Source organism: Stegodyphus dumicola, chromosome 3, assembly GCF_044657685.1.
Source record: "Stegodyphus dumicola isolate Sdum_Otavi_A_Nest chromosome 3, ASM4465768v1".
Classification (NCBI taxonomy): domain Eukaryota; kingdom Metazoa; phylum Arthropoda; class Arachnida; order Araneae; family Eresidae; genus Stegodyphus; species Stegodyphus dumicola.
This window is the reverse complement of record NC_140770.1, coordinates 173,339,668-173,366,778: the sequence shown is the minus strand read 5'-3', so window position 1 is coordinate 173,366,778 and position 27,111 is coordinate 173,339,668. Positions and strand designations below refer to the sequence as shown.

The following is a 27,111-nucleotide window of genomic DNA, read 5'->3' as shown; positions in this document are numbered from 1 at the left end:
TGGCTTATCCCAACCGATCAACAGTAATATCAGATCAGGTATCTGATATCAGAGCAAGCCTACGAAATCCATCATGTCAAGGAGTCAAGATTGTGCTTGTTGTGGGCAAGAGCCTTGGGCATCATACAGGTGAGAGTACAACTTTGCCCAGTTCCGCTCCCAATTTTGATAGAGTGCATCCGGAGGGAAGGACCAAAGGGTCTCCCACCCTTCTTAGTCTACCAACTTCTTGAGAGGACTTTCGGCTCGCCATATATTTAGAGTGCCCTCATACCGTACAGACATAATACATTTACAAAACATTGATGCCTTCTCCGGAATTCGAACCTGGGCTCTTTGGTACGGCAGTCAGCTCGCTCAGCACAATCCTGGCTGGGTGGCAAAATGAGATATTCCCATCAAGAACCATCCCTTTAGCTTGGCAGCCAAACAAGTATTTTCCTTCCATTTACAATATTATAAACTTAAATTTGATTATGCATTTTTAAATGCTGATAAACACTCTGCCAAGTCAATCATTGGCCAAACAATTAAGGCTAAAAAAAAAAAAAACCACCAATAGTTTTTTTTTTTTTTTTACCTGAATTCTGTTACTAGCAAATAAAACAACTATTGCATGACAATTTTCTCATGACTAAAGTACGAACAAGCTCTATTTTGAAAGTTCTCATGAAAATACCTATTATGCACACAGCCCTCAACTATGCTTTCACAATTACATAATTTTCTACAAAACATCACCTATGCATTTAGATGTTCCCTAGCTTGGAATTAACATCTTATTCAAAGTGTGTAGAATATTCTCTTTTCCTTTCAATTTTTTTTTTCAATTCATGTTTCACAGTTACAATTTGGCCTATACAACCTTTCTGACATATGGCAGAATTCCCTCTCCCTTCTTTTAATAAGTGTCAAATAGAAATACTTTCATACATACATATTTAATCCAGTTAAAACAATTAACTTACTTAGCAAAAGTTCTGCTCAGTTTTATACATAATTTATAAATAATTCTAAAATTAATTACACATTTGAGATTCAATATTTGTGATAACACAACGACTGAATCTAAAAGACAGTCAATGAAAATTGACATAGCTTTTTGAACTGCATAGATAGCAAGCGATTCCTCACATTTCAGGATGCAATCATACATCAAAATAATAAACTCATTTTTTTTTTTTATTGAACATGTGCATCTTACTCCCAAATCAATTTTCAGTCTCAAAAATTTATTTTGGCAGCCAAACAAGTATTTTATGCTCACAACTTGGATGGATTTCTCCCCGATTCTATGAAATTATCACTAGGAAAATACTGATTGAATTTTTTTTAGGATAATTAAAACCCATTATAAACCCATGATAATTAAAACTCATTATAAACAATATGCATTTAATATTGTTATTCAAGAGTATGCTTCAAACTGAATGTTCGCTCCTTTCTTTGACATTCTTATAATGTTAAATAAATTTAATAATAGTTTATTTAAAACCCTTTTTAAACATTCCTCTCCATGACGTCCCCCCCCTCCAAAAAAAAAAAAGACAAATGTCGTATTTTTCAAGCTTTCTTAGATGAAGCCTTTTTGAAAATTGTCCCACTTCAATGTTTTACCATGGGGCAAGTAGCAGGGGATCCCATTTCAGCCTCTCCATTCAGCGTCCACATTAAAGCTATGAGTAAAACCCATGGGGTGTGACTGTGGAGTAGGTCAAAGTGGTGTCATCATGGCTTTTCTCCTTAAACACTATAATACTGATAACTAATACAGAAAACATGAAAATTTTCACGTGAAATAATAGCGTGGTAAAATACACACTTGCCGTCTTCCAAACATCTGCCCACCAACTGTAGTGAAGAAAAATAAAAAGCAAAACTGAAATTTCAATCCTTTATAACGGATTTAAAGAGAAAAGGAAAAAACGGAATAAATTAGAATTTATTAATTATGTGTTTTGTTAAGAGATAAAATCATTGCTTTCGCTTTCCTTAAGTGTTGGTCATCAAAATTTCATGGCACTTTCTTCAAATCTTAATAATTAATATTCTTCCAGATCTAAATTTAGGAAAAATAAAAACCAAGAAATATGGAAATCTAATAGCAGGTGTACAAAAAAAAAAAAAAAAAAAAAAAAAAAAAAAGAACTCAGTTTTACTGTTTCTCATATTGATCTTCCTCGCTGTTTTTTATCTTGTGCTCAAAATGTTTTCAAGACCAATAAATTTTATGATGTTCATAACTTTTTACTGCATGACATTGAACTTGCTTAGAGATACAAAAAAAAAAAAAAAAAAAAAAAAAAAAAAAACCACAAGTGATTTAACTCATTTCTCATACCCCCCCGAAAAAAAAAGAACCATCCTTATACTTCAAAAAGTACATCCACCTCTTTCCAAAGTTTAGAAGCTCTCTGTTGCAATTTCTCATGAAAGGCATAAAATACTTACATGCAAAAGAAATAAATGACAACCTTCATTCAAGCATATATATAATTGCTTTAAAAGAGTAAACTAAAAGCTCCTCTAGCAGAATTAATAATTTAAGCTGGAATCCTTCCTCTGCAAATGAGGTTTTTATACCAAAGTGAAATTGTAAATTTAGTCAGAGAAATATGAAGCCACTTATGTATTATTGTTTATGTATTGTTTGGGTAATTGATTTCTGGAGAACTTTTACATAGACCATTGTCATCAAATTTTATTATAGACATAGTTGGAATGTTCTCTTTCTGAATGGCACATCTTCCCCACAAATGTTCACCAATTCAGAGAAACACAAAAAATTATGAGGCTATATATGGAACACATTTGTTTTCTGAAAAGAACTAAGACAAAGTTTTCTCTTTGCAAACACAAATAGACATATTCTGTGAATACTAGCAGCTGAAGTATAATGCCACGAGTCTTATCAAGTGAAGTGAATCTAAGACAAATGCTACAGGTTAATAGCCTTCACAATTTCATACCAGTGGCCTGCTATCATTGGACTAGAAAGACTATGCAAGTACCCAGAGATTTTTAACAATCATATTTCCCAACAAAATTATATCTAACATTTAGAAATGCTGGAATGACAGAAAATTGTCTTTCTTTATACACTATATTTGGATATAATCAGCTGTTAAATCATACTGAACAGCATCAGCTTACTCGGGCTATGGGCTATATTCATAGCAAAAGAGTGTCAACCAGTTTTCACCCGCTCCCAAAATCGCAGCATTAGCCCCTTTTGTTAATGGAGTTGTTATGAAGAGCTTCAGTTTATTTGGGGTAGGGACCAGTTAATGCTCAGCTGTTCCTCCCACAGCTTTAGCTTATTGTTAACAAGTGATGCACTGTCCTAAGGAATTCCAATTTTATCAAATGTTTCTCTAGTGACTTCTAAATTATTCCCTTTATTTATTTAAGCTTTCATTGGAATAATTTGAATTAATGAGAGCTCTTTTGTGAGATGTGAAAAAGTTTGGTATGAAATATATTATCATTTTAATTCTGTGTTTAAAGAAGAACTTGGCTGAAAAAGTAGTTTCTTTAGATGATATCAACTGTGTTCTCAATCATTTAATTGCGTCATCTTTCGGGATCTTATGCTTTCATGAAAAGCAAAAACTTGCATCCAGATGCAGGCCTACTATACATATTTCTGCTAGTAAAAAAATGACGAATTACACACATAATTTCAGAGTAAGATATTATTCAAAATCAAAATGGTTACCTACATGTAAACAAAGAAATAGATTGTTTTGTTGGCTTCATTTTCTTTTTGAGACAGCCTAAAGTCTGTATGAAATAGGTGTGGTTTCACCAATATTAGCAATTTTCATTAACACTAGATTTGCATGAAAAAACATATTTCCATTTACCTACAATATGAAAACTGATATGACTTTTGAATAAGCCAAAAACAGAAAATGGGCGTTTTTAAGCAAATGTTCAAGTTTATTCTAATGAAGCGATAAATTGATATATGTTGTTTGTTGGTAAGACGAGTTTTCATTACAAGCCACAACGAACAAAAAGATTCCCTTCATCAGGATAACGATTCGGTCCTTGATCCTCATGAGTGAAGGTTGCTCATCATGAGCTCTCCAACAAAGATGAGAAAGTCCAAAGCCCACGAGGTTCTACAGATGGATGTTAGCGCCCCTTTGGAGTCGCCTCCTGTCAAGGAAAGCTGTGTTGGTTTACCACCCGCATTTATTATTGAAAATAACGATGCTGATTATCGGATTAACCTACTTCATGACTTGGAAGCTAAAACCGTTTCGATGCAGATTGCTATTATGGAATGCCAAAAGTTACGACCGGTTACAAATGCTGACACGACAACTGAACCACTACGCAAAGCTCTACAAACGCTCAAGGCCCAGGCTGCTGATGTTAGAGGTAAGTGTAACCTTCCTTGTACTTCAGGCATTGGTCCCGAAAATGTACTTACTGAAAAGAGTAAAAATAGTGATACTAAGGCTAAACGTAAATTAACTAATAACATCCTAGTAAAGTTGATCATGAGGGATTTAAGCTCCCTACTAAATCTGCAAAACAACAAAGAGTTGAAAAAGTACCCCTGAATATTAAGTCTAATAATAAATTTAATTTATTAAATGAAAATAATGCTAATGTTGAAAATGATAGTAATACTACTCCCAGCCAACAGGCAGTGCAGCAGGAGCTGACGAACAGCCAAGTAAAGGCTATCCCCCCATTAATGGTGAATCCGGGAAAAACTAAAAGAATTTTTAAGACTTAGCACTAAAAACCAAAACCAAATTCCTTAGAAAAGTGAATGGGGAACTTCTGAAAATATTCCCACGGACTGCTGACGACCATAGGATACTGAATGCTCTGTTCCAGGGAAAAAAAGATTGAACACTATGCCATAAATGCAAATTGCGTCAGACCAAAAAAAAAAAAAAATAGTTTTTAGAGGTTTATCCTCCACTACTAAGACTGATGACATAGCCAGTGCATTAGCAGCTAAAGGTTTCGCCATAAGTAAAGTGACTCAATTGACTAGATGCAGAACGAAAGCCCCCATGCCATTATTTCTCGTGCAAATAATGAAAAATGATGTCTCTGACCAAATCTTTTATGTCACTGACTTATAATTGTTTGCTGTGACTGTGGAAAAGTACGTATCCAAGAACCAGGTGCCACAGTGCTATAATTGCCAAAAGTGGCACCATTCTTCGGAGAACTGCTTCTTTACACCAAGGTGTGTAAAGTGTTCTTTAGAACACAAAACAATGGATTGTCCCACCAAAAGAATAGAAGAACCCAAGTGATATAACTGCCTAAAAAATCATGTCGCGTCATATCGTGGGTGCGAAAAGTTCCCTAAAAATAGAATTAGTCAGCAGATTAAAGATAGTTCAGTGAAAAGTGGAATCTCCTTTGCAGATATGGCGAAAAATCAAATTAAAAAACCTAGCAATAAATCTAAGGTTCAATCCCCTAGTTCAGCTACTGCTGCGCAAATCCAAACAGTTAAGAAAAATATTCAAGGAAATAATGCCTCCAGTTCCTCACAGGAAAAAATCAATGCACAGAATTTCTAAGTTTTGTTAAGAATGTGACAGAATTTAATAATATTTTTGGAATTCACAAAATAAGAACTATGAATAATGTATTTAAGGCTTTCATACCTAAATTGAGAGAGTTAACTGATCCAGTTGATAAAATGTTTCTATTTTTTGAATGAAATCAATAATACATCTGTGTAGTCAAAACATGCCCTTTTCAATAACAGTATGGAAATTGTAAATTGTAATTCACCTTCAGTTAAAGTCTGTGTATTGCCAAAATACTTTGTGAATTTTAAACATCTCCCCACTTATTTTTGTTTTATCTTATTAGAAGTTTAGGCCACATATTACTCCATTCCATGATATTTTTACTTCAAAATACATTTTTAATTAACTCTAAACTTATATTCTAATGCTTACTTCTATGTTTTCTCGCCCCCTCCCCACCAATGCCTGATTTGCAAGTAGATCACTTCCTTTACAGCCTCACCATTGGACAAGCTAACCAGTAGCTCCACCCCCTGCATCGAGTATCGACTTAGGAGGAATAACTAACTCGTATATATACGAAGACTCATTCATCGCACTTGCACAAGATTTTATCTCATTTATATGGACGTTTCCACGTTATGGTAGGAAAGATATGCATTTTTTCCCAAGTGCTTCACACAGGATGTGGCCTTTCAGCCTGGGCGCCTGTCAGCAAGTGTTTCCAACAGCTGAGTTTTCATCAGGATAACTTGGATGCAGTTCTTGCAAACACTCAGAATACCTTAATGAATAAAAATTTCATCTAAAAAACACGTGTATTTAAATAAACATCAAGCAAAATTCAAAATGACACTAGTGCTAGTTTTGGAGATGTAATACAAGATGGAATAAAGAAAAATAGAAGGAGGCTCCATTGTGGCAATGTTAGATGATTTTGTACTAATTTTTGAACAACAGCAACATCAATGAAAGATTTCTTAGCATTATGGATGTTGCAATCACTTTGAAAATGGTTTAGGTAAACGTATTTTTATAATGCTTGAAAATTTCCAGTGCGAGAAGAAACTTGCAGCTCAAGTATATGACAGAGTAGCAACATTTTCTGTCACTTGAATTATTTGCACTTGTGAAGCGGAAATGCCCAAATTCAATTATTTATTGCTAAGCCCACAGGCTTATGGACCACAAATTGATTAAAATGCTGTCCAATGAAAAACATTTTGCTCAGCAATCAATTGTGTATATGTAATATGGTACACAAGCTGTACGAGCAACCCAACTCGAATATTCTCTCTTGAAATAGTATTTCTAGCATTTTAAATACTAGTAAATACTTAAATACAATATAAATATATAATATTTTTGATGATATAAATACCTATAACTTTTAAACATTATTTCTCGTGGAAAACTCTAATTTCAATTCATAAAACTCCAAGGTTCCACAGAAAAACATCTACGAAATGCTACTCCAACATATTATGCATTCCAAAATTACCTTTTGCTCACATCTAGTTCTCCTTGATGATATCCACAATATGTAACTGCTCCATATAAATAGCTATATTGTTATATTCAAAGGAACATTCAGTGGCGTAACTAGGGTGGGGCAAGGGGGGACATCTGTGCCTGGGCGCAGCATCCAAGAGGCACCTAATTGATGCTGCAAAATTTTTTAATGAAATGTTTTCCATTCTTGGCACACAGAAAGGGGCACAAATTCTTCAGTTATTCCCGGGCGCTGGAAACTCTAGCTACACCCTTGGGAACATTCATAATACGGTCATTGATATCAATTATTTTTATACTCTCTGAAACTGCTTTGGATTTTTCTCTAGCTCACTATGTGTGTAGAATTTCTAGAATTCTGATTTGCAGAATTTGCTAGATTGCAGAATGTCTCAACTGCAAGTGTCTTTCTCCCTTTCCATAACTCCTTCAACTTCTTTTTAAATGATATTAAAAAACATTTCTGAGATTGTCTTTTTATTGAAAGTGAATTAACTCTGAACACTTTTCTTCATTACTAGGACTACTAGAACAATTATTTTTAGAGCATTTACATGCAATTTTAATAAAAGTTTGATTTTTATACTTTTTAGTCCATATAGGAGGTAAAATTTAGTACAGAAGGACCATCACTGCCTCTGAATGCTAGAAGAATCATTTCAATCAGCATAATAAATGAAATACGTGATGTCACCTTTCAAGATTTTCTAATCCATCTGATGGTACACAATTATATTAAATTCCTCTTTGATTTACATATTTGATTCCATCATCAGTTAAAATCGAAGGCTGTTAATAACATAGAGCAAATCTTGTTAATGAATTCCCTGAAAATGAAGTATAAATACACTAGCCAGCAAGATCTTTTGATTTGTATCCTTCAAACACACCCTTTAACAAAACACCCTTCAAAGAGCTGCCACACAAGAAATTTCTCATCCTAGAAATTCCAGTATCTTGAGCATATTGGTAGCAGTAACATCAGTGATTTGGGAAGGGAGGATCATCAAAAATTAATAAAATCATATTGAGAGATTCCAAAAAACTTCACCTGGAATGTTATTTTGCATGATATCCAATAAGGCAAAAGTTGAATTTTTGCAATGATTAGTTTAAGAAATAAGGCGGCTGGCCTCTCCAACATTCTACATATAAAAAAACAATGAATTTTAAAAGTTCTCTCCCTTTTTATGAAAACGATTCCACTTTTATAATTTGATGCACTAAATTCATTTTTTTACAAAATCTGCAGATTTTTGGTTGGCTGCCGAAAATTATGCTAACTGACTATCTTGATTACCTAAATTGCCAAACTGCACGACTGACTTTGCTGTCCCTAAATCTATTTTAAGCACATAATCTAGGAAGATATTTAGGTAACTATTCAAATCCCTCCTTTTTATTATATCATAACAATTTCTGCCCCTTTTTGTCGCAAATTACCAAAATTTTGGGAACTTTACAACCAGTTAGGTTATGATGACAAATTGTAAATTTATACAAAATGTTATTACAATGTTATTTTGGGGGAAATTAACATGAAAATTATCTGATTCTCCTTTTCTCATTTTTAAAACAGCTTCTTCATGTTATGTTTTGTGTCTTTTACGCATGGCAAATATGAAATTTTAAACAAGCTCAATATTCAATTTCCTTTTCAGCAGAGCTCAGAACGCTACATATTAAAATAAATTGTCTATTCTCCCATACTTTATGATGTGTGTTTACATATCGTTTCACAACATTCAGATATAAGCGAGTCTTCTCTTTACAATTCACATTATTTTTAATTTAAAAAAAATCTGAATTTTGCAAATATATATTCTCTAATATTACTAAATAGCTCTATCCTTTAATAACTTTTTAGCAAAATCATCAAGCAAATACAGAGGTCACTCTGAAATTTTTCAGATACATGCAGACAATAAGAGCCAGAAAAAAAACAGATTTGAAACTATTTTAAGCCTAGCAGAGAATTTTTTACTGGTCAAGTAGTTTAGCATACAATAAATTTTAGGCAGAAGGAAAAATGGAGTTAACAGGAGAACATTATCATGCTTTGATTTTCTATGATCTTAAGAGTGAGATTAAATCAAGAAGTATGCATTCAACATCTACAATTAGTATTTGGAAATGAAGGTCCATCTTGTGCTACTGTATTCAGACAGTTTACAAAATTTCACAGAGGTCGCAACTTTCTTCAGGATGAAGAACACACAGGAAGGCCACTGAGGCAGTAATCGCAGATACTGTGTCTACCATACAGAAAATAATCTATGATAATCGCTGCACCTAGCAAATGATACAGAAGGAACTTAACATTGGATCCATTACCATATGTAATATTATTCATGAAGAACTACGTATGAAAAAATTAAGTCTGCCATTGTGTTCCCCATAATTTAACTAAGCACCAAAAACAGAAGCACGCCAGAATCAGTAAAGAAACCCTTAAAATACTTAAAGACTGTGGCCACTGCATTATCTCTAAAATCATAACTGGTGATGAAACATACCGTATTTATGCGAATCTAATGCGCCATCGAATCTAATGCGCATCCCCATTTTAAAACTTTAAATAATAAAAAAATTGTTTGTCGGCGAATGTAATGCGCATCAATGGTATGAGGAATTTATTGAATCTTATTTTATACAACAATAGATTTGTATATAAACTATCAATCAATGGTATGATAATTTTATTTAAATTTAGATACCATATTTTATACAACAATAGATTTATACATAAAGTAGCAGAACATAGAATTAACCTATTAGTGGGCTACTGTTATGTGAAACAATCATTGTTAATTACCACTACCGTATATGGTACATATCGTAAAGTATGAACATGAAATAAATCGTAACATTTCTATCTAGCTAACAGTTTCTACAATCAGTGATTAATAGTAAACGTCTTTATTCACTATTTTGATGATAACATTTTTAGTCCCCTTCTCCATAATGGTGTAGTTACGAGGCATATCAAACCAAATTGGCATCTCGTCAGCGATGTCAATTTGCCCCATTGAAAAATTCTTTTCCTTCTGAAGTGTGATGACATACCGCTAAAATGTTAGTAGTTTTCCCTCAAAATCTGCAGGAAGCTTTTGGCATATTGTTGTACGGCGTCTTAGAGCCCATCCGCTTCATAAACCGATCCACCCATCCACGGCTAGCTTTAAACTCTGGTTTCGGTATTCCAAGAACTTCAGCCTCCTCTTTTGCTTTATTTCTTATAGTGTCCCTAGTCACAAGTTGTCCATTCATCCTCCTTTCACGTATAAATTCCAAAACATTTTCTTCAATTTTAGAGTGTCTTCCTTTGCGAGGGCCAGCGAATTTCTTTCTACTAGTTTTAGTTGCAAACAGTGCCAATTTCTGTTGCCGCCACAAGCGAACATTGCTCTCAGCTACGTTTAACTCTCTCCCAGCCTTTCTATTGCCATTTCTTTCAGGATAAAGAATTACTTTATGTTTGAAAGTAGCGTCATATGACATTCTTCTCTGCTTGCCCTCCATTCGTGACTATGTACTCTGCAGTTTGTATCCTCTGTGCAACAATGTGTCAACCATAAATGTAATGGTAAATGTAGTCGAGAAATACAGTAATCCATTGTTACGATTTAAATTCGGTTGACGTCATCGGCGAACTGCTGACGTTCATCGGCGAACTTTGCACTCGAATCTAATGCGCACCCCAATTTTGAGTACTACATTTGGCCAAAAACGATGCGCATTAGATTCGCGTAAATACTTTACATACTATTTTTTGACATTGTTATTAAGAAGGTTAAGTCCAGGTCTTTGAAAATGATCCCACGCCCCCTATGCTATGAAAACAGTAATGTATGCCATTTTCTTATGTACAGGACTGTTCAAAGCCATCAAGCTAGAAGGACAGAAGACTGTATACAGTGAACTGGTACAATGCTAAGTGTCTTCCAGAAATTCTTCAAGAAGTGAATGTTAGAGGACTCATGCTACACCATGAAATGCATTTTGTCATTCAACAAAATTGACAGTTTCTTGGAAAAAAACACACACACAAAGCGATAGAACATTTACCCTAGCTACGTGCGGACTTTTGGCTATTTTTAAATCTAAAAACGAATTTACGTGAATGTCATATACATTCCTAAAATGAGACTAATGAGGTTATAAATGCATTCTTTTTTATCCATAACAAGAAATTAATGGCTTGAGGTATTTAATCTTTGGAAAATTCACCTACAGAAGTTCACTAATACTAGAGGATAATTGCTTTGAACACCCCTAAAATTTTGTAAGTATAACTTTAAAAACGTGTGTATCTAAAAAATTTTAGAACGACCCTTATATTTAAAATATTTTACAATAGTCTTTTTTTTTTTTTTTTTTTTTTTGACTTTTCATTCCATTCTCTAATCTTCATATCCAATTCAACATGTCTAATAATAAATTTCTGATCTCTTACAGGATGTCTCACAGGACACGAGAATAGAATAACTTCCTTAAGCATGCCAGATAACGGAATGGCTCTAGTTACAGGTTCATGGGATTCAAGTGTTCGTGTCTGGAACTGAGTACATACCTCAGACACTTATACAAATAAACAAGACGACAAGCCCTACAAAACAAAGCTGAAAGTTCTAAATATTCAATACAACAAATTAATGAAATGACCAATTTTGTAGGATAAAAAAAAAAAGGCATCATATAATTAAATTTAGTATTCTTATTACTGGTATAGTTCAGAAAAAAAAATTATTGAACACTCAGCCTGATTACACTAGAAACCAAAGTTAGATGTGTTTGGTCATATTATTAACGATGTAACTGGAAAACCCAAAAATCTACAATTACACTTTTGATGGACTTAGATCTAATACTGCTCAAAAACAGTAGCCAGGAGATACTTGCAGAATATGTATCAAAGTGTAAATATATTACATTCATCACACTATTTCAAAAGTTTATATTCATGAAATTATTATCTTTTAAAATGCATATTTTTAATTTAGGATTGTGTTAAATTTATTTGATGAAAAACATGAAAAAATATCTTCTAAAACTTTAATTAAAAATATATATAGAGAGAGATGGATACTTTTAATACAATTCTATTGCTTTAAAATCTGTGAGAGAAAAAGATTATGTCTTTAAGCTGATAATATAAATATGTTGCACACAAGCAGCTTCTCAGAAACATCATTAGGTTCACGATGAGGCAAAAAATGAATACATACTGATAATAATTACATTCGCAAATAAAATTTTTTACTATTTACTCGTTGAATCAAATTTTAAGACAACTAAAATAAGCACAAGTACCTGAAAGTTGATTTTTAAGATGAACTATAACACAGGCTCTAGTTACAAAACTGCAAGTAATAACACAATCAATTAATGACTCGTCATGTAAAGATAAACAGCTTTATTCACCAATTTAAATTACATACGATTTTGTAACTGACAAAACACAACTAGACTCAAATTTGACTCTCACACTGACAATGGCGAAAATAAAATAAAGCTGACATGCACAGCTCATTTGTACAGAGGAAGATTCCAATATGCATGAATAAGGAAATACAGTTTCCGATATTAGAGAACAGTGTTTCTGAGGGCTGCTCTCATCGAGAGCTTCAAAATGACACCAGGGGGATTTATACTATACACACAAGAATTTGCATGCTCTGAGCTATTTGCTAACTGGCTAATGGGAGCAACAACAAGAACAAAACAATTAAGTAAAACTTAAAACTGACAATGGCTGCTACAGTTTTACTACATCTACTTATATGAATGAACACAGGAGCCTACAAAGTAGTTCCTTTCCCATTATTAAGAAAAAAAAGCAGATAGATAATTTTTATTTTTATAATAAGAGCAGCCAGGAAAGTAACACCATCATATTGTGGTTGATTTCTTGAAAAGTGCAGTCACAATGGAAATTACATATGTACCAAAAGTATAGTAAATAAGATTAAGGCTGTGATCAAAGTTTAACTATACCGAAGAATGGCAGGCTCAAGACCTATGGCACAGAGCCTTTCTTTATGAAATTCGCAAGATCTGCAGTTTTTTTTTTATCTTGAAAAAAATTTCCTCTTCACTCCTGATCATGGAGGCCAGAGTCAACAGAGTTATACATTCACCTTGTTAGATGTATTTGAGAGTGTTTTTATAGTTAATATTACAAAACTACTACTTTGGGATTTGCAAAAACTGCTTCAGGTGATTTTTCATGTTTGCAAATGACACTGTCACTATGCTTCGATAATAAAAGTTAACATAAAAGCATTCAGAGCCAGACTATAAATAGTAGGTATGTAAAAGATTAACTTTTACATCATTGAAGCATCTAAAAGTTCCTTGTATAACCATATCTTGTTTGTCTAGCTCAATATGTAAACTTTCTTACCACTGCATTGGCAGTTACAGACATCGCGGTCTGCAAGTTGAAGTCCAACTTGGATTTTACTTCAGCAGTGTTTAATTGGGCGAGTTCCACATCATCTTAATGGTCCCAAGAGAAGTGAAACTGTGCTGTAGGGATCTGCCTTTTAATATCAGGCAACAACTTTCAAGTTAAATAGTCAAGATCTAGATTATTCGTGTGATTAAGACCACAAATAACGAATTCACATTATTTACAAATGGAATCCACATCTAGCACTTAGAAACATAATTGGTTTCACAAATAAGAATACAATACATTCATTTAAAGCCTGGAATAAAATTTGACATAAATGATGCATGTCTATATTCCCAATTGAACTCCAATCCCAAAATTAAAAAGACATGCATCCTACACATAGATTCAGTCTTTCCCTGAAGGACACTTGTGTGTTAGGTGAACAAAGGACCAGTCGGGGCTCTAATAACTGATCCTTCCGATCAGCCAACACATTACCCATTACTTTAAAATTCTTAATATGGGAAAGAGTAAATCCAGATGCAGAATTTTTATTTCCTAATCAACTACAGTTAATGTACAGCATATTTAGGCAATAAGTTATATGACTGTCAAGTGAATACTATGCAAGCAAAAGACAATAAGCACCGTGCACTCAGCCACTGTGCTTCAGGCAGTTTGCAACAGAGTATGACTAGACAGAGCTGTAAATTCAGCATGAGGAAAATTAAAAAGGGCCTCCCATAGAGAAATTTTATTTGTTGCTGTTTTAGATCATTCACTCACAGATATAGATATAAACATGCACGTCTGAATATGAACGCCAAATCACACATACGAATGGAAAATTCTTCACAACACAGATTTAGGCCCAAGATGTGCTAGATGTAAAGTTACAAAAGAAGGCCAGGAAGCAACACTACTGTGTTCATGTGTAAACAACAAATAACTGGTCCAAGAAATATGTTTTGTTTTCAGCATCAATTCCATATTTTGAGGAAGCTGTCCCAGGATCCAGTGGCAACTGCCATGCCATCTTCAGTAACTCCAAGACAACTTACTCTATTGTCATGACCAGCAAGAACTCCTGAAAATTATAAATTTATTACTTGTAAACATTAATGAAAAAACAGTAACAGTTTGCAAATAACATAAAAGTAATAACAGTAAGCTTGACGCTCAAAAAATAAAATTTAATGTCTTTAATATTGGCTCTGAATTTATGTACTCCTCACTTTAGACAGGACTGCCATATGAAATCTAGTAATATTTATTCAATTCAAACATGAAAAGGCAGTAGTCATGTTGAATAATTTCAATGCGTGAACCATTAAGAATTACAAATACTGAATCTTAAATTTAAATTAAGATTTAACCTTTCAGCATGTGTGTATATGCAAAATTTACGACAAATTCTATTTTTAATGCCCATTTTTCGCATATCGAAGCTGAGACATCTGAAAGTCACTTCTATTCCTCCTTTCTACCTTTCTCCACATCATGGAATGTGTCAACCAGGAAATCATTTGACTTTTTTTTTTTTTTTTTTTTTTTTTTTTTAAACTGGGTTTTTGTGCTACATGGCAGCTTTTTCATAAAAGTTACGACACACGTGTGGTCGTGGGTGAAGATTCGGAAAATATTTTGTAATTTTGTGTTATTAATTGCTATGTATTATTTTAATTTGTATACATTTGGCTCTGTAATTTTTATATCGGTTTTCATGGGAAAAAAATATGGGCAACCAGCTGTTTTTCTCGCAATCTTCAAGAATTACCTGATGAAGAAAAGAAAGACAAGGAAACCTTTCGATGGGAGAACGATAACGATTTCCATTCCGTATTTTCTTTTATTTCTATTTTTTAGAAATAACTAAAAATATTAAAGTTAGTTTAAAGTGCATTTTTGTAACCAGTAAGAAGAAATTTCCTTCAAGAAGTAAGTAATGCTAAACTTATTTTTTATTTTTATTTTATTTTATTTTTTTTGCTACCAAGGTGAGTGTGCTTTCCTTTTTTATTTGTCTATACTTGCCTGTGATGAATATTAAAATTAGCTTCGATTTTAAAATATAATTATTAAATAATAAATTTAAAATTTTCTATAATGAAATACATCATTGCATTTCCCTCTCACTAACATACGAACTTAAAACTAATTTACTTACATTTGAATGTGATATCATTTGCATTTTATAAATGTGATATCATTTGCATTTTATATTTATTTTATTATTTGCATAATAAGGTTAATATTTTATTTCTTAACAAATTTATTATCAATATTCACTCATTTCTGTCGTTTTTCCTGCTCAAAACGGCAAAATAATGGATGTCGTAAAAAATATGACGTGCACTTGCTCATGTAAAATTGCCAAGTGCGCATGCTGGAAGGTTAAGAAACAATTTCTCACTTTGAAAATTTTACAAATAAAAAATTCACTTTCATTCTCCAGACATAGGATCTGAAAAGTAATTTTGAAAGGCATGCTTATAAAACTTTATTACACTTAACTTTATTTGCTACTAGAAACTTTTAAAAAAAGTTATCAGCATAGCAAAAATTTACAGAACCGATAAAATCTTATAATTTAGATTTCACATAAATGTTACATAAAGTAATTTACAATAATTACATAAGAGTTACAAGAATGTTTTACTCCCTATAATAGTCGTTTCAAATGACCAGTTGCTTGCAACTTAGTCAATCTGTTGTAAGCAACCAAAATGCTTTGGTCATTTAGCTATCTCATGACCCCCATGCTACAGACATTATACACTTACAAACATGGGCCCAATGAACATGCCAGCTCCATGTAATAGCAATAACTGTGAACTGTATTTCTCTCTAAATGTATACTATATGACTTGGGTAAACCATGCTGTCATCAAAGAAAAAATACAAGCAACATTTTATTATACCCCCTGAAATTCTATTTTACACCCAAGGTTAAAAATCCCTAAATTACAGGATCCACAATTCCGGCCAAAATTGTTCACATAAAATATTTTGTCTGATGTGCAATAAATTCATTTAATTCAAATATCCAAAATTTCTTTCATATAGAAAGTAGAAATGAAAGCTTTAAAGTGGCAATTGTCTTTACTACAAAAGACGAATATGTTTTAAGTTAAATGGAGTAGGAGAGAATATGTTTTTATGAAGCCTTTTTATAGTAGTAGTATTCAGGGTTCATAGCCACATTTCAGTTAAAAAATAAGCACCTATAAGCACTTTTCAAGCACATTTTAAGAAAAAAATAAGCATCTTTCTAATTACATTATACACAACTGCATAACCTTAAAAGAAAAATTAGACTTGCAATTTAAAATATGAGCAATGCAATATTTATTAAGAGAATGAGCATTACCTCAACCATGGAAAACAATTAACTTTTTTTTTAAAAAATTTTAAATGACAGTTCAATTTACAGAATTAGTTTACAATGAGAGAAAAAAAAAACTATGCAGAACTAAACTATATTACAAGATTTAATGATAAAAATTTCAGTTCAAAATATAGAAAATAAATAATTATAGCAAAAAATAAGCCATATTAATTGTATTCGCTTGGCACCTAATTTTTCCACTCATATTAATATTTAAATATTTAACTTAAATCAAAATTCTGAACATTTTTCTAAATTTTCATTGCATAACAGTTTTCCCTTAACATATATTCCAACCAAAGTAATTTAAGTAAAAAAGAGGAACATTTCTGAAATCAGGAGACTGGAAATTGCTTCATGCAGTCATCCTTTAACAGTAAAAGCTTAACTAACCCGCATACTCGGAAATTGCCGAATATTCCGTTAACTGGAAAAAGAGGAGGAGGGGAGATTGTAGCCGTTCTTTAGATTGCTTTTGGCTAAATAAATGATTTTGACATTTCGATATGTGCATCATAAAAAAATAGACCAACAGAACTGAGAAACATTCTGCTTAGAAAGAACAGTAAAACTCTTTTAAGTGTTCATAAATAAATCTCAGACTGAACATCAAAATTAATTATCTCTGCAAAATACCGCAAACGTTATTGAGCAATACGTGTGGCGTAATTCTTCCATACGTGATATTACACAATCGGAATCAACAGCTGTACGTATTCATAGAATAAAGAACTAAATAAAGGAAAAGAAAGAGACTTACTTATCTGGGGTGTTTTGGATTCTAATTTTGAACAGATCCTTAAATTTCCAGAATAGAATAATTCTTCGCTTGAGTTGGGTAGACCGTAAAACTTTTAGTCCTATTCAATCCAGATTGGACAGTGACAAAAAAAAAAAAAAAAAAGTCCGCTGCTTCAATATTAGAGATTTTGCGGAGAAAGGGGAGAACCTCCATACTGTATAATGTATTGGGGGGGGATTATTTTGACTATTCGATTACTTTCCTTTTATTTAAACCATCCTGAATATTATTCCTTAGAAAGCTAATCTGTGTAAAAATAAACCCATTTTTGGAAGTTTATCTACACTTCAGCAGCTACTGCAACTATATTATTATAAATATTCATACATATGCTCATAATGTAAGCATAACGATCATAATAAAGACGAATATGAACTGACCATGCGGAACGAGAATGTAAATTATTAAAATCTTGATAGAAATTCAAACGTGTGTAGTATTTGGGTGAGAGGAAAAGAATACTGAATGTACCGGAATTTTCTACCATTTTTGCAATTCTTTTACCAATAGAACGATGTGCACTTGTCTGTACTCTCGTGCGCACCATAGGTTACGGTAATGCAGAGAAAGGGGAAAAAGCAAGTTCCGGGAGTATGATTCACCATCTGACATTGCATATAAGAAAGAAAAGTTGTTTATTTAGTTTCGGCTTTGGTACTAGGGGAAAATGCACGTTCACTAAAAAAAGCACTAAAAGCAAAAAATAAGCACTAAAAACAAAAAAAAAAAAAAAAAAAAAAAAAAATAAGGGATTTAAAGAAAAAGTAAGCACCTTTAAGGGCCTTTATATTTTATTTTCAAATATAAGGACTTATAAGCACTTGTAAGGACCGCTACAAACCCTGATTTCCAGTATTTTAAAGTTAAATCAGTTTTCAAATTTAACAGAAAACTACAAATTTTGTCAATATGTCTCTAATAATTTTATGAACAGAAGAGGTTTTAAATAATGGAAAGCTAGTACACCTATTTTGAATATCACAGTTTCATTATAAATGTAATATCTATGGCAGTGATCACCAAAACGTCGAGCAACTTGCAAGGATATTTTCATTAGCTCACAGGGACATTTCCAATAGATCATGTTAAAACTCCGGTTGGCTAGCCTTGATTCCTCCACTGAGGTAACACGGACAACAGGCGAGGCGCACGACAACAACTGCTTGTTTTTCTCATGCAACTGCCACTGTCAGCCTCATCTCATAGTTGACTGCATGCGTGTAAGGTTGTGCAAATTATGTTTTTCATGTGTGTACATTTCCTAATTTGGATAGTTTTATTTATGCATTGGTACTAAGTCAGGTCTGTTCTAATGATGCCGTGTTAAAAAGCAAAAAAACTTATCACTTTCATTCAGAATCGGATACTAATTACTTTTCACCAGATTAAGGGTAAATGTGTGTGTTTTACTACGCTATGTAAGTGCATCAGTTGGGAGGAATGGGAACTTTGAAACTCACTTAAAAAATCAGGATTAGAGCATGCGCCATATTCGCCAAAATATTTGGGCTGGATCCTCAATACACGCTTAAATTGAAAGAAACATGCAGAACATTTGAAAAATAAAGCCATAAGAAGATGCTCCGTCTTAAAAAGTTTAGCTGGCTCAAGGTAGGGCTGTGACAGAAAAAGACATTAAAGACTATTTACAAATTATACATTCAACCAATTATTGGTCATTCTAGCGAGATCCTTATCTCGGCTCCAGAGAATGTAGTCCAGATCCTTAAAGTCTTCCAGAACCAAGCGTTATGCATAATTACTGGGGCAATGAGATACAGGATTCTTGCAATGCAGCTTTTAACCATTCGTGATTGTATTATTAAGAGAAAAGTGATCCTATTATACCAGAAGCTGGTGCGTTTGACTGACAATTCTTTTTGGAGAAACTATAATAAGGAAATTTCTAGGAATCTTAAAACACATCTTGGCTTTATACAGGCTGCTCAGAAAGAATGCGTATCTAATTTTACTGCCTTCCCATTGTCCCTTAGACTTTTTGAATTTGAATACAAATCTTGATCTTATTCAAAGAGTTGTTAAAAACAAAATGAGTGATTCACAATTAAGATCTATTGCAACTGAAACTATTGAGGTTCACTATCCTCAAAATGAGTGTTTGCATGTCTACACTGACAGCTCTATGTTTGGAGCTGGTATCCATAACGAGCTTTTCAGTTTCTACTTACCAATGAATGGGCTCTCTTACTACTGCCTTTGATGGTGAAATTGAAGCTATTGCTGAGACTATTCAACAATTGTTGATTCGTAGCCACTCTTTTGTAAAGGCAAGGCACTCATATTGTCAGATTCCAAAAGTGTGCTACAAGCTCTTCTGAATAATCAAAATAGTTCCCAAAGAATCTTAGACTGTAGGCCTTTGCTTAAGGCAATGGCACACAGAATTTCTTTTCATCGGATTCCAGCCCACTGTAGAATTATGAGAAATGAAAAGGCTTGGATAAGAAAGGAACTTTCACAATGCAATGCATCAATCGACCACTTTCATTTCATATGATTTATTAACCTGACTCTTAAAAGAAATTTCTTAAGCAGGATATGATTGAACGTGCTATGGATAAGAGTTGAAGGATTCTGGGGAAAGAGACAACTTTTATTCCCATTTTTCCAAGAAAGACAGTAGTAGCTCTATTTATACGTCTGACCAGCCATTATTGTTTTCTAAACCATCTCTACAGAATTGGAGTGGTGGATTCCCCAAACAGTATTTTGTATGATACCAGTCAGTTTATGATTTTTGAACATTTAAATAATTGTATTCACTTTCTCGGTATGAGGACATTGTTAAAACATACTGGAGAGCCCGTGAACTAATGGCTTAAGTGCTAATGTGTTTGGTATTTGTAAAATATAACTGGTATTTGTAAAATAAAACTAACTCCACTTCAATTTCTTATGTACAACTCAATTTCTGTTTCTTTTTGTTATATACAGTTTAATTAAAATTGATTTTATATTTACTAGAAACGTAAGTTTATAGACAAAAATGCAACTTTTTTTTTAAACTGGTAGTTCTTTTGGTTGGTAGCTCATACTAAGATTTAAAATCAGTGCAGTAGCTCAGAAGCTTCGTAAGTTTGGCAACCAGTGAACTATGGTATAAAAACAAAACTTTTTACAAAATTTTATTACGTTTTTTAAGTACAAAAAGCTAAAAAATTAAGGAACAAAAAATAAACAAAATGCTATATAGCAGTTATTAAATATTTCAGAAACATATTCATTTATTTAGCTGTACTTGCACAATCAGGGCTGTGGAGTCTGAGTCGGGCAGCTTTTGGGGTAAAAGGAGTCGGAGCTGGAGTCGCTAAAAACAGGTCGAATCTGACTCCAGTTTTTGTTGGACAGTTTGAATTTGAAATGAAATTTAAATGAATTGAAAAAAATTGAGAAGCTGAGTTATTTTTATTTATGGACTATATACATTAATAAATAGATATTTTATTTTTTATTGACATATTAATAAATATAAGGGCGGAAGATGGGTGTGATATTTGCCATTAGTTATTAAATTGATTCATTTAGTTACAAATCTCACCGGTAAATTTAGGTAAGCAGCAATAGCAGCAGCAAGAACTCCCAAAATTGATGCCATTCTTGCTGTGTTCAGTATATGTAGATCTGAAACACTGAATTTTCTTGGATCACGAACAAATTAAAAAGACAAAGAAAGCCATCCATGAACTTTCATTAAGAATGAAATTATTCTCAGAACAATTAGAGAATTCAAATCAGGACAGTTAATCAGGACTGCAGACATTACATTTGAGTCTGTATCATCCTCTTCCAGTGATTCATTAGATTTTGAGAAATATTTTGGGATAATATTGAAAAGGCTAAGGCAAAGCGAATGATAATAAAGAACCAAGAGTCTTTAGATATAAAAATGAAAAAATAAAAAGATTTCTACACAGCCTTTGAAGAAATAGGAAAATATAATTACGCCTGCAAGACACCTCTGTTAAAACTTTTAGAACAAATCGTATCTTATGGCCCTCCAAAGAAGATCTTGCCAAACTGTACTGTTTCTTAGAAATAACTAATACTATTTAATATAAATAATTTGCTATGCCATCAATTTTTTTTTTCTGTATCATCTATTACTCCTTTTATATTAAAAAAATAAGCTGTAACTCATGTGTATATGTTTACATATGTATATATATATATATATATATATATATATGAGGAAGTCGGAGTCTGTCATTTTCCCTATCGACTCCACAGCCCTGGCAACAACCAATTAAAATGCCGTCTATTGCTTAATAATAATGCATCATATACTTCTGCAGATATCGTATAAACAATGCACCATATTCACTTTTCCTCTTCCTTCTCGCAAAACACATCGGGAAGAGGCTATTGGCTTCCGATTTCTTTTGTTAATTGGAACGGTTATTAATTTAGGTTTTTCATAAAAACAAAATTTTGTAAAATGTGGATACATGCCCAGCATTGCTGTAGCAATCAAGGCTGTTATTCTGTATAATATTTTATATTTGATTAGAAAGAAATTTACCTGCACGCTCAGCTTTCATAGAATCCCATACATTACAATTAAAATCATCATAGCCAGCAAGAAGCAACCTCCCACTCTTGGAGAAGGCTACAGATGTAATTCCACAGATAATATTATCATGTGAATACATTGCCAATTCTTGATCTGCTCTTATATCAAATAACCTACATGTTGCATCATCTGACCCAGTTGCAAATGCATATCCATTGGGAAAAAACTAAAACAGAAAAAAAAAAAAAAAAAAAAAAAAGATTACATTCAAAAATATCTTTAAAAAGCACTTTCATCTCAATTTTTATTTTGCTATTTCCGTATTCAATGACCACCTCCATTTTTTCTCCTTTAAACCATAAAATTAACTACTATGAACACTCTGAGAGGCACAGTTTTTTGGATCTGCTCTTGAAGATCTGTATTTAGAACAGAATTTATCAACTAAATTTGTCTGTTTTCATGAAACTTCAATCCATTAAGATGATATTTAAATTATCAAAGGAAGTAAGCAAGCAAAATATTTTAGATTATAAGCTAGTATATACCAAGTGCAAAAAAAAAAAAAAAAAAAAACTTAAGACCAGATACACATGTATGTTGTAGGAATATCCGACTCAATTTTTATATATACAGTACAAAGTCCGAAATCCGGACTCGTCGGGACTTCAATTCCGAATAATAGGTCATCAATTTAAATCTGGTAAGATGACATGCAGAAATTATACAATTAAAAATATGAAATCGTAATTTATGAAATAAAGAACAATTATGTTCTAAAGGGTATCAGAAATTTACAAAAAAAAGCTTAATATTTATCCTGTAAGCATTAATATTCTAATAAATCTTCTCATATAGGCTTCAGATGCAATAAATTCTGGGAGCTTTTTTTTTCCCCCGAGCGTATATATTTATCTGTTCAACGAGAAGAGAGTAATGTCTAAACCAAAACGAAAATCTGTGCACTAGTTTTACCTTGTTTTTTTGTGTTTTATAATATCTCTTCTATCCCTTTCTTCATGTTCTTCCTGAGACATAACTAACAATTCCTTTTTTATCCACTTCAAGATTTCAGTCTTCTGCTGTTTAAACTTTTTAGTATGACTATAACTGCTTTTAGAAGGCTGAAACTTACTTCTTACATGAATTTCAACTTCCCCAGCAGTATCATTTGGTAAAATAACATTATCATTATTTAAAACATTGCCATTCCTTTCTTCTTCGTCACTAGATTCTGCAATTTCTGGGGGAACAACAACAATATCAGTTTCATTTTGGTCATTATTAACATTATCATCATCTGTTTCTTCATCAAAAAATCTTTGAAGAGCTTCTTCTAATGTAAGATACTTTGTTCTAGGCATTTTTAAACAACCATAACATCATAAACCAGAACATCGAAAAGAATGAGTGAAAAAGGCGATTGACTACCCGTTTCCCGCTGACATTGTGTCAGCACAACACCTGTTTTCCCTTCCTTCCCAACACAAATATAAACATGTGACTGATGTAATGTTCTGATAAACTGTGACCTTGACTAAAAGTAGATCACTCATAAAGACGGCGATTCTTTCGTTAAATATTTTCAGCAAAAATACCCAGGCGAAAATTTTGCTTAAAGTACGAGATTAATTATTATAAACAAAATGATTGTTGAAGGCAAATATTTTTTTACAGAAATAATCTTCATAATATTCCCTATACAAAATCATCTGCTGGTATAAAATATCTTAGGTAATTATATTTATATACGCATTTATTTTGACCGTTGCATCAACGCAACACCAGCAGCTAATGGGTTAAAGGAATATTAAGCCATTTCTCCTGCAGACCGACCGGTCTCTAATTCCGACAGTCCGGATGGAGGTGGAAATCGGGAACAAAGTTTGGACTCCAAATATGCCCATAAATGTTCAATAATATTCAAGTCCGGAGACTGAGCGGGCCAAGCCAGATGTTCAATTGCATCGTCATGCTCTTTGAACCTTGATATATACTTAATGAAGTATATATCAAGGTACACCTAGCGGTGTGGATAGGGACGTTGTAGTCTTGAAAAAGTTGTCGTTCCCCAGGAAATACAGTCCGGACATGATCCCACAGAATCCTTATATAGTGATTGGATGTGACCCTTTTATGCAGAATAACAAGTGGCCCAAGATAGCGCACCCCATAACATAACAGCGCCACCCCCATGCTTCACAGTCGGTAGTCAGGATGAAACGCTTCTTTGAGCATTCTCCAGACATAAACGTGTCTGGTTGTCTGAAAATAGGGTGGATGACGATTCATCTGACCATATTACCTGTTGCCACTGCTTCGGAGCCAGGCTTTGTGATCTCTGCAACTTTGGCATTGCTTGAAAAACATTAGTTGCTGTGACCAAGGGTTTACGAATTGCTAACTCTGCCATAAATGTTCGCAGCATGAAGTTCACTTTTGACAGTTTTTATTGAAACGGAGTCCTGGAGATGACTGTTCATTTCGGATGTTATCTCGGACAACGATTGCCTGTGCTTTTGGGCTACTATGCGCTTCAAGACCCATCTATCCCTATCAGCCAGCTTTGACTTTCGGCCACTGTTGTGCTTTGAAGACGTCGTCTTACCCTCTTTCGTGCATGCTGTCATAATGGCTCATACCATACTCCTTGCACACCCCACAAGGTTTGCTATTTCTGTAACCGATACTCCACTTAAACGCGCTCCAACTATCATTCCTCTTTGGAACTCTGACAGGTCAGACATTTCAACTTCTCAGAGACAGTTCCTTCGAAGCATGCAACGCAGGTGACTGCTGTTGAGAGACTGATACCTTCCTCTTCACGCTCACTAGGTGACAGACTTATGGTGTGTGTTAAAAGCAAAATATAATAAATAAAGACTCGTTAAGTCCGGGTCAGGGTCAGGGATATAAAATAGGTGAATGTTTTGGTTTGAGATGTAATGACAAATTATTAACCTCACAAATTTATGCTTACGTGATCGTTTTTTCATAATGATGTATTTTATTTAGTGCCTAAGTGAAATTAAGAATCTGAATTTTTAAGTGAAAAATCTACACATGTTTTATTATGGAACGAAAAATTAAATGCGCATGTGTAAAGCATACCCCCTTAAAAAGTTTGTGGCTTTGATTTTAGATCATTCCGGATAAAGGACATCTGGATTTCGGACTTTATACTATATATATATATAATTTATTTACTAAAATATTGATTATATTATCTCCTAATATATATATATACACGTATGTGGTGGATGCAGTATAGAACATGATAATGGAGTGAAGGAGCTTGGTATATATACACTCTTTTGGAAAAAAAAAAAAAAAATCAAAGTACCAAGAACTTTTGCAATCGTGACGAAATTTGGTAGGCAAAGACATCTTGATTGAACATGCAAATTATCAAAGTTTCAAGGCAAATGAACAGGAATTGCGGGCATAGCGCACATTTCTAACAATATAAAACCAGTAACTGAGGCGTAAAATTTATCTTTTTTTTTGTTGCTGTCATTGTAATTCCGTAAAGAAGCAACTAAAGATGCCATTACGACGATATCCAAATTCTTATAGACAACTAAACGACTTTGAACGTGGTCGCATCGTAGGGTTGTGTGAAGCTGAGTGGTCATACCGAGCAATAGGATGCCAATTGCACCGTACAGACACTGCTGTGCAAACATGTTGGCAGCAATAGTTGTTACAAGGAAATCTTCAACAGAATGAAGTCTCTGGAAGGTCAAAGATCACAAATGCGAGGCAAGATAGGATTATTGTTCGCCAGGCCTAACCACCTCAACGGTATCACTGTCGATTATTCAACGCACTACAGCCACGTCTATACCTCCTGTGGTACTGTCCATCATCTCATATCTGAGGCGGAGGTTACGTTCACAGAGGCCTTTAAGATATTTGCTTTTGACTCCCACACCATCGGCAGAGTTGTCTGGAGTGGTGTTGCAGCCGATCATCATCGCTGCCATCAGACTGGCATCGTACAGTGTTTAGAGATGAATCCCACTACACTCTTGAAGCAGGTGACCATCGTGTTCGTGTCTGGAGGGGACGAAGCCAGCGATCCCAACCAGCCTTCAGCCTTTGTTTTACAAAGGCATGCAGCCATAACCCCTGGTGTGATGGTGTAGGACATTATTTCTTATGACAGCAGGTCATTTTCAGTCATCCTCCATACATCTTTAACAGCTCGATGATATGTTGATACCATCCTGCAACCTGTTGCATTACCCTTCATGGCACATCATCCTGGGGCCATTTTCCAACAAGATAATTGCAGGCCACATACCGCTCGCATAACTCTGGACTGTCTCTGTGCGGTTGATATTCTTCCTTTGCCAGCAAGATCACCAGACCTTTCACCAATCGAGCATGTCTGGGACAAGGAAAGCCGCCAGATTCAGGCACCACAAAATATCGCAGATCTATAGCGACAACTGATGAATGCCTGGCAGATTGTGTCGCAGGATGACATTAGGAACCTCTACCACTCCTTGCCTCGACGAATTCAAGCATGCATTGCCGCCAGGGGCGGTTTGACCAACTACTAATTTGAGCACTCAACAGGTGATGGTGAGCCACGAACAGGTACTATGACATTGATTTTTTAATCATTTTATTATCTGTGTATCAGCTATACACATATTCAATTTCATCAATAACCAACACTTCCTTCACAGTGTTTAGTTTTTTTTTTTTTTTTTTTTTTTTTTTTTTTTTTTTTTTTTGCAAAAGAATGTATAAGTACAGATATTATGCAACAGTCATTGTTATTCTACTATTTCTTTATTTTCCATGACAAATATTTTTAAACACAAATAAACTGATGCAATAAGCACATATACCCTTGAAGGACTACCAGGCCATCCTCTCTGTAGTTTTTTAAATCGTGTTTTCTACTAATTATTTTGTTACTGCTGGTAAGGAGTGACCTTGTTCAAAGCA

At 33.6% G+C, this 27,111-nt stretch overlaps 2 protein-coding genes across 5 annotated transcripts in view; one reads left to right on the top strand and one right to left on the bottom strand.

Moving 5' to 3' along the window:
* Gbeta76C (guanine nucleotide-binding protein subunit beta-2) overlaps positions 1 to 11,751 on the top strand; it is a 224,645-nt gene extending 212,894 nt beyond the window's left edge. For all 3 annotated transcript variants that reach the window (XM_085813626.1, XM_085813627.1, XM_085813625.1), the window contains one exon: positions 11,487 to 11,751. In XM_085813626.1, the coding sequence (XP_085669752.1) occupies positions 11,487 to 11,593 (107 nt within the window). In that variant the 3' untranslated portion in view covers positions 11,594 to 11,751. The remainder of the gene's footprint in view (positions 1 to 11,486) is intronic.
* A 678-nt stretch (positions 11,752 to 12,429) lies between these two features.
* Gbeta13F (guanine nucleotide-binding protein subunit beta-1) overlaps positions 12,430 to 27,111 on the bottom strand; it is a 48,255-nt gene continuing 33,573 nt past the window's right edge. For both annotated transcript variants that reach the window (XM_085813629.1, XM_035367384.2), the window contains exons 8-9: positions 22,159 to 22,375; positions 12,430 to 14,515 (exon numbers count right to left, since the gene is read on the bottom strand). In XM_085813629.1, the coding sequence (XP_085669755.1) occupies positions 14,409 to 14,515; positions 22,159 to 22,375 (324 nt within the window). In that variant the 3' untranslated portion in view covers positions 12,430 to 14,408. The remainder of the gene's footprint in view (positions 14,516 to 22,158; positions 22,376 to 27,111) is intronic.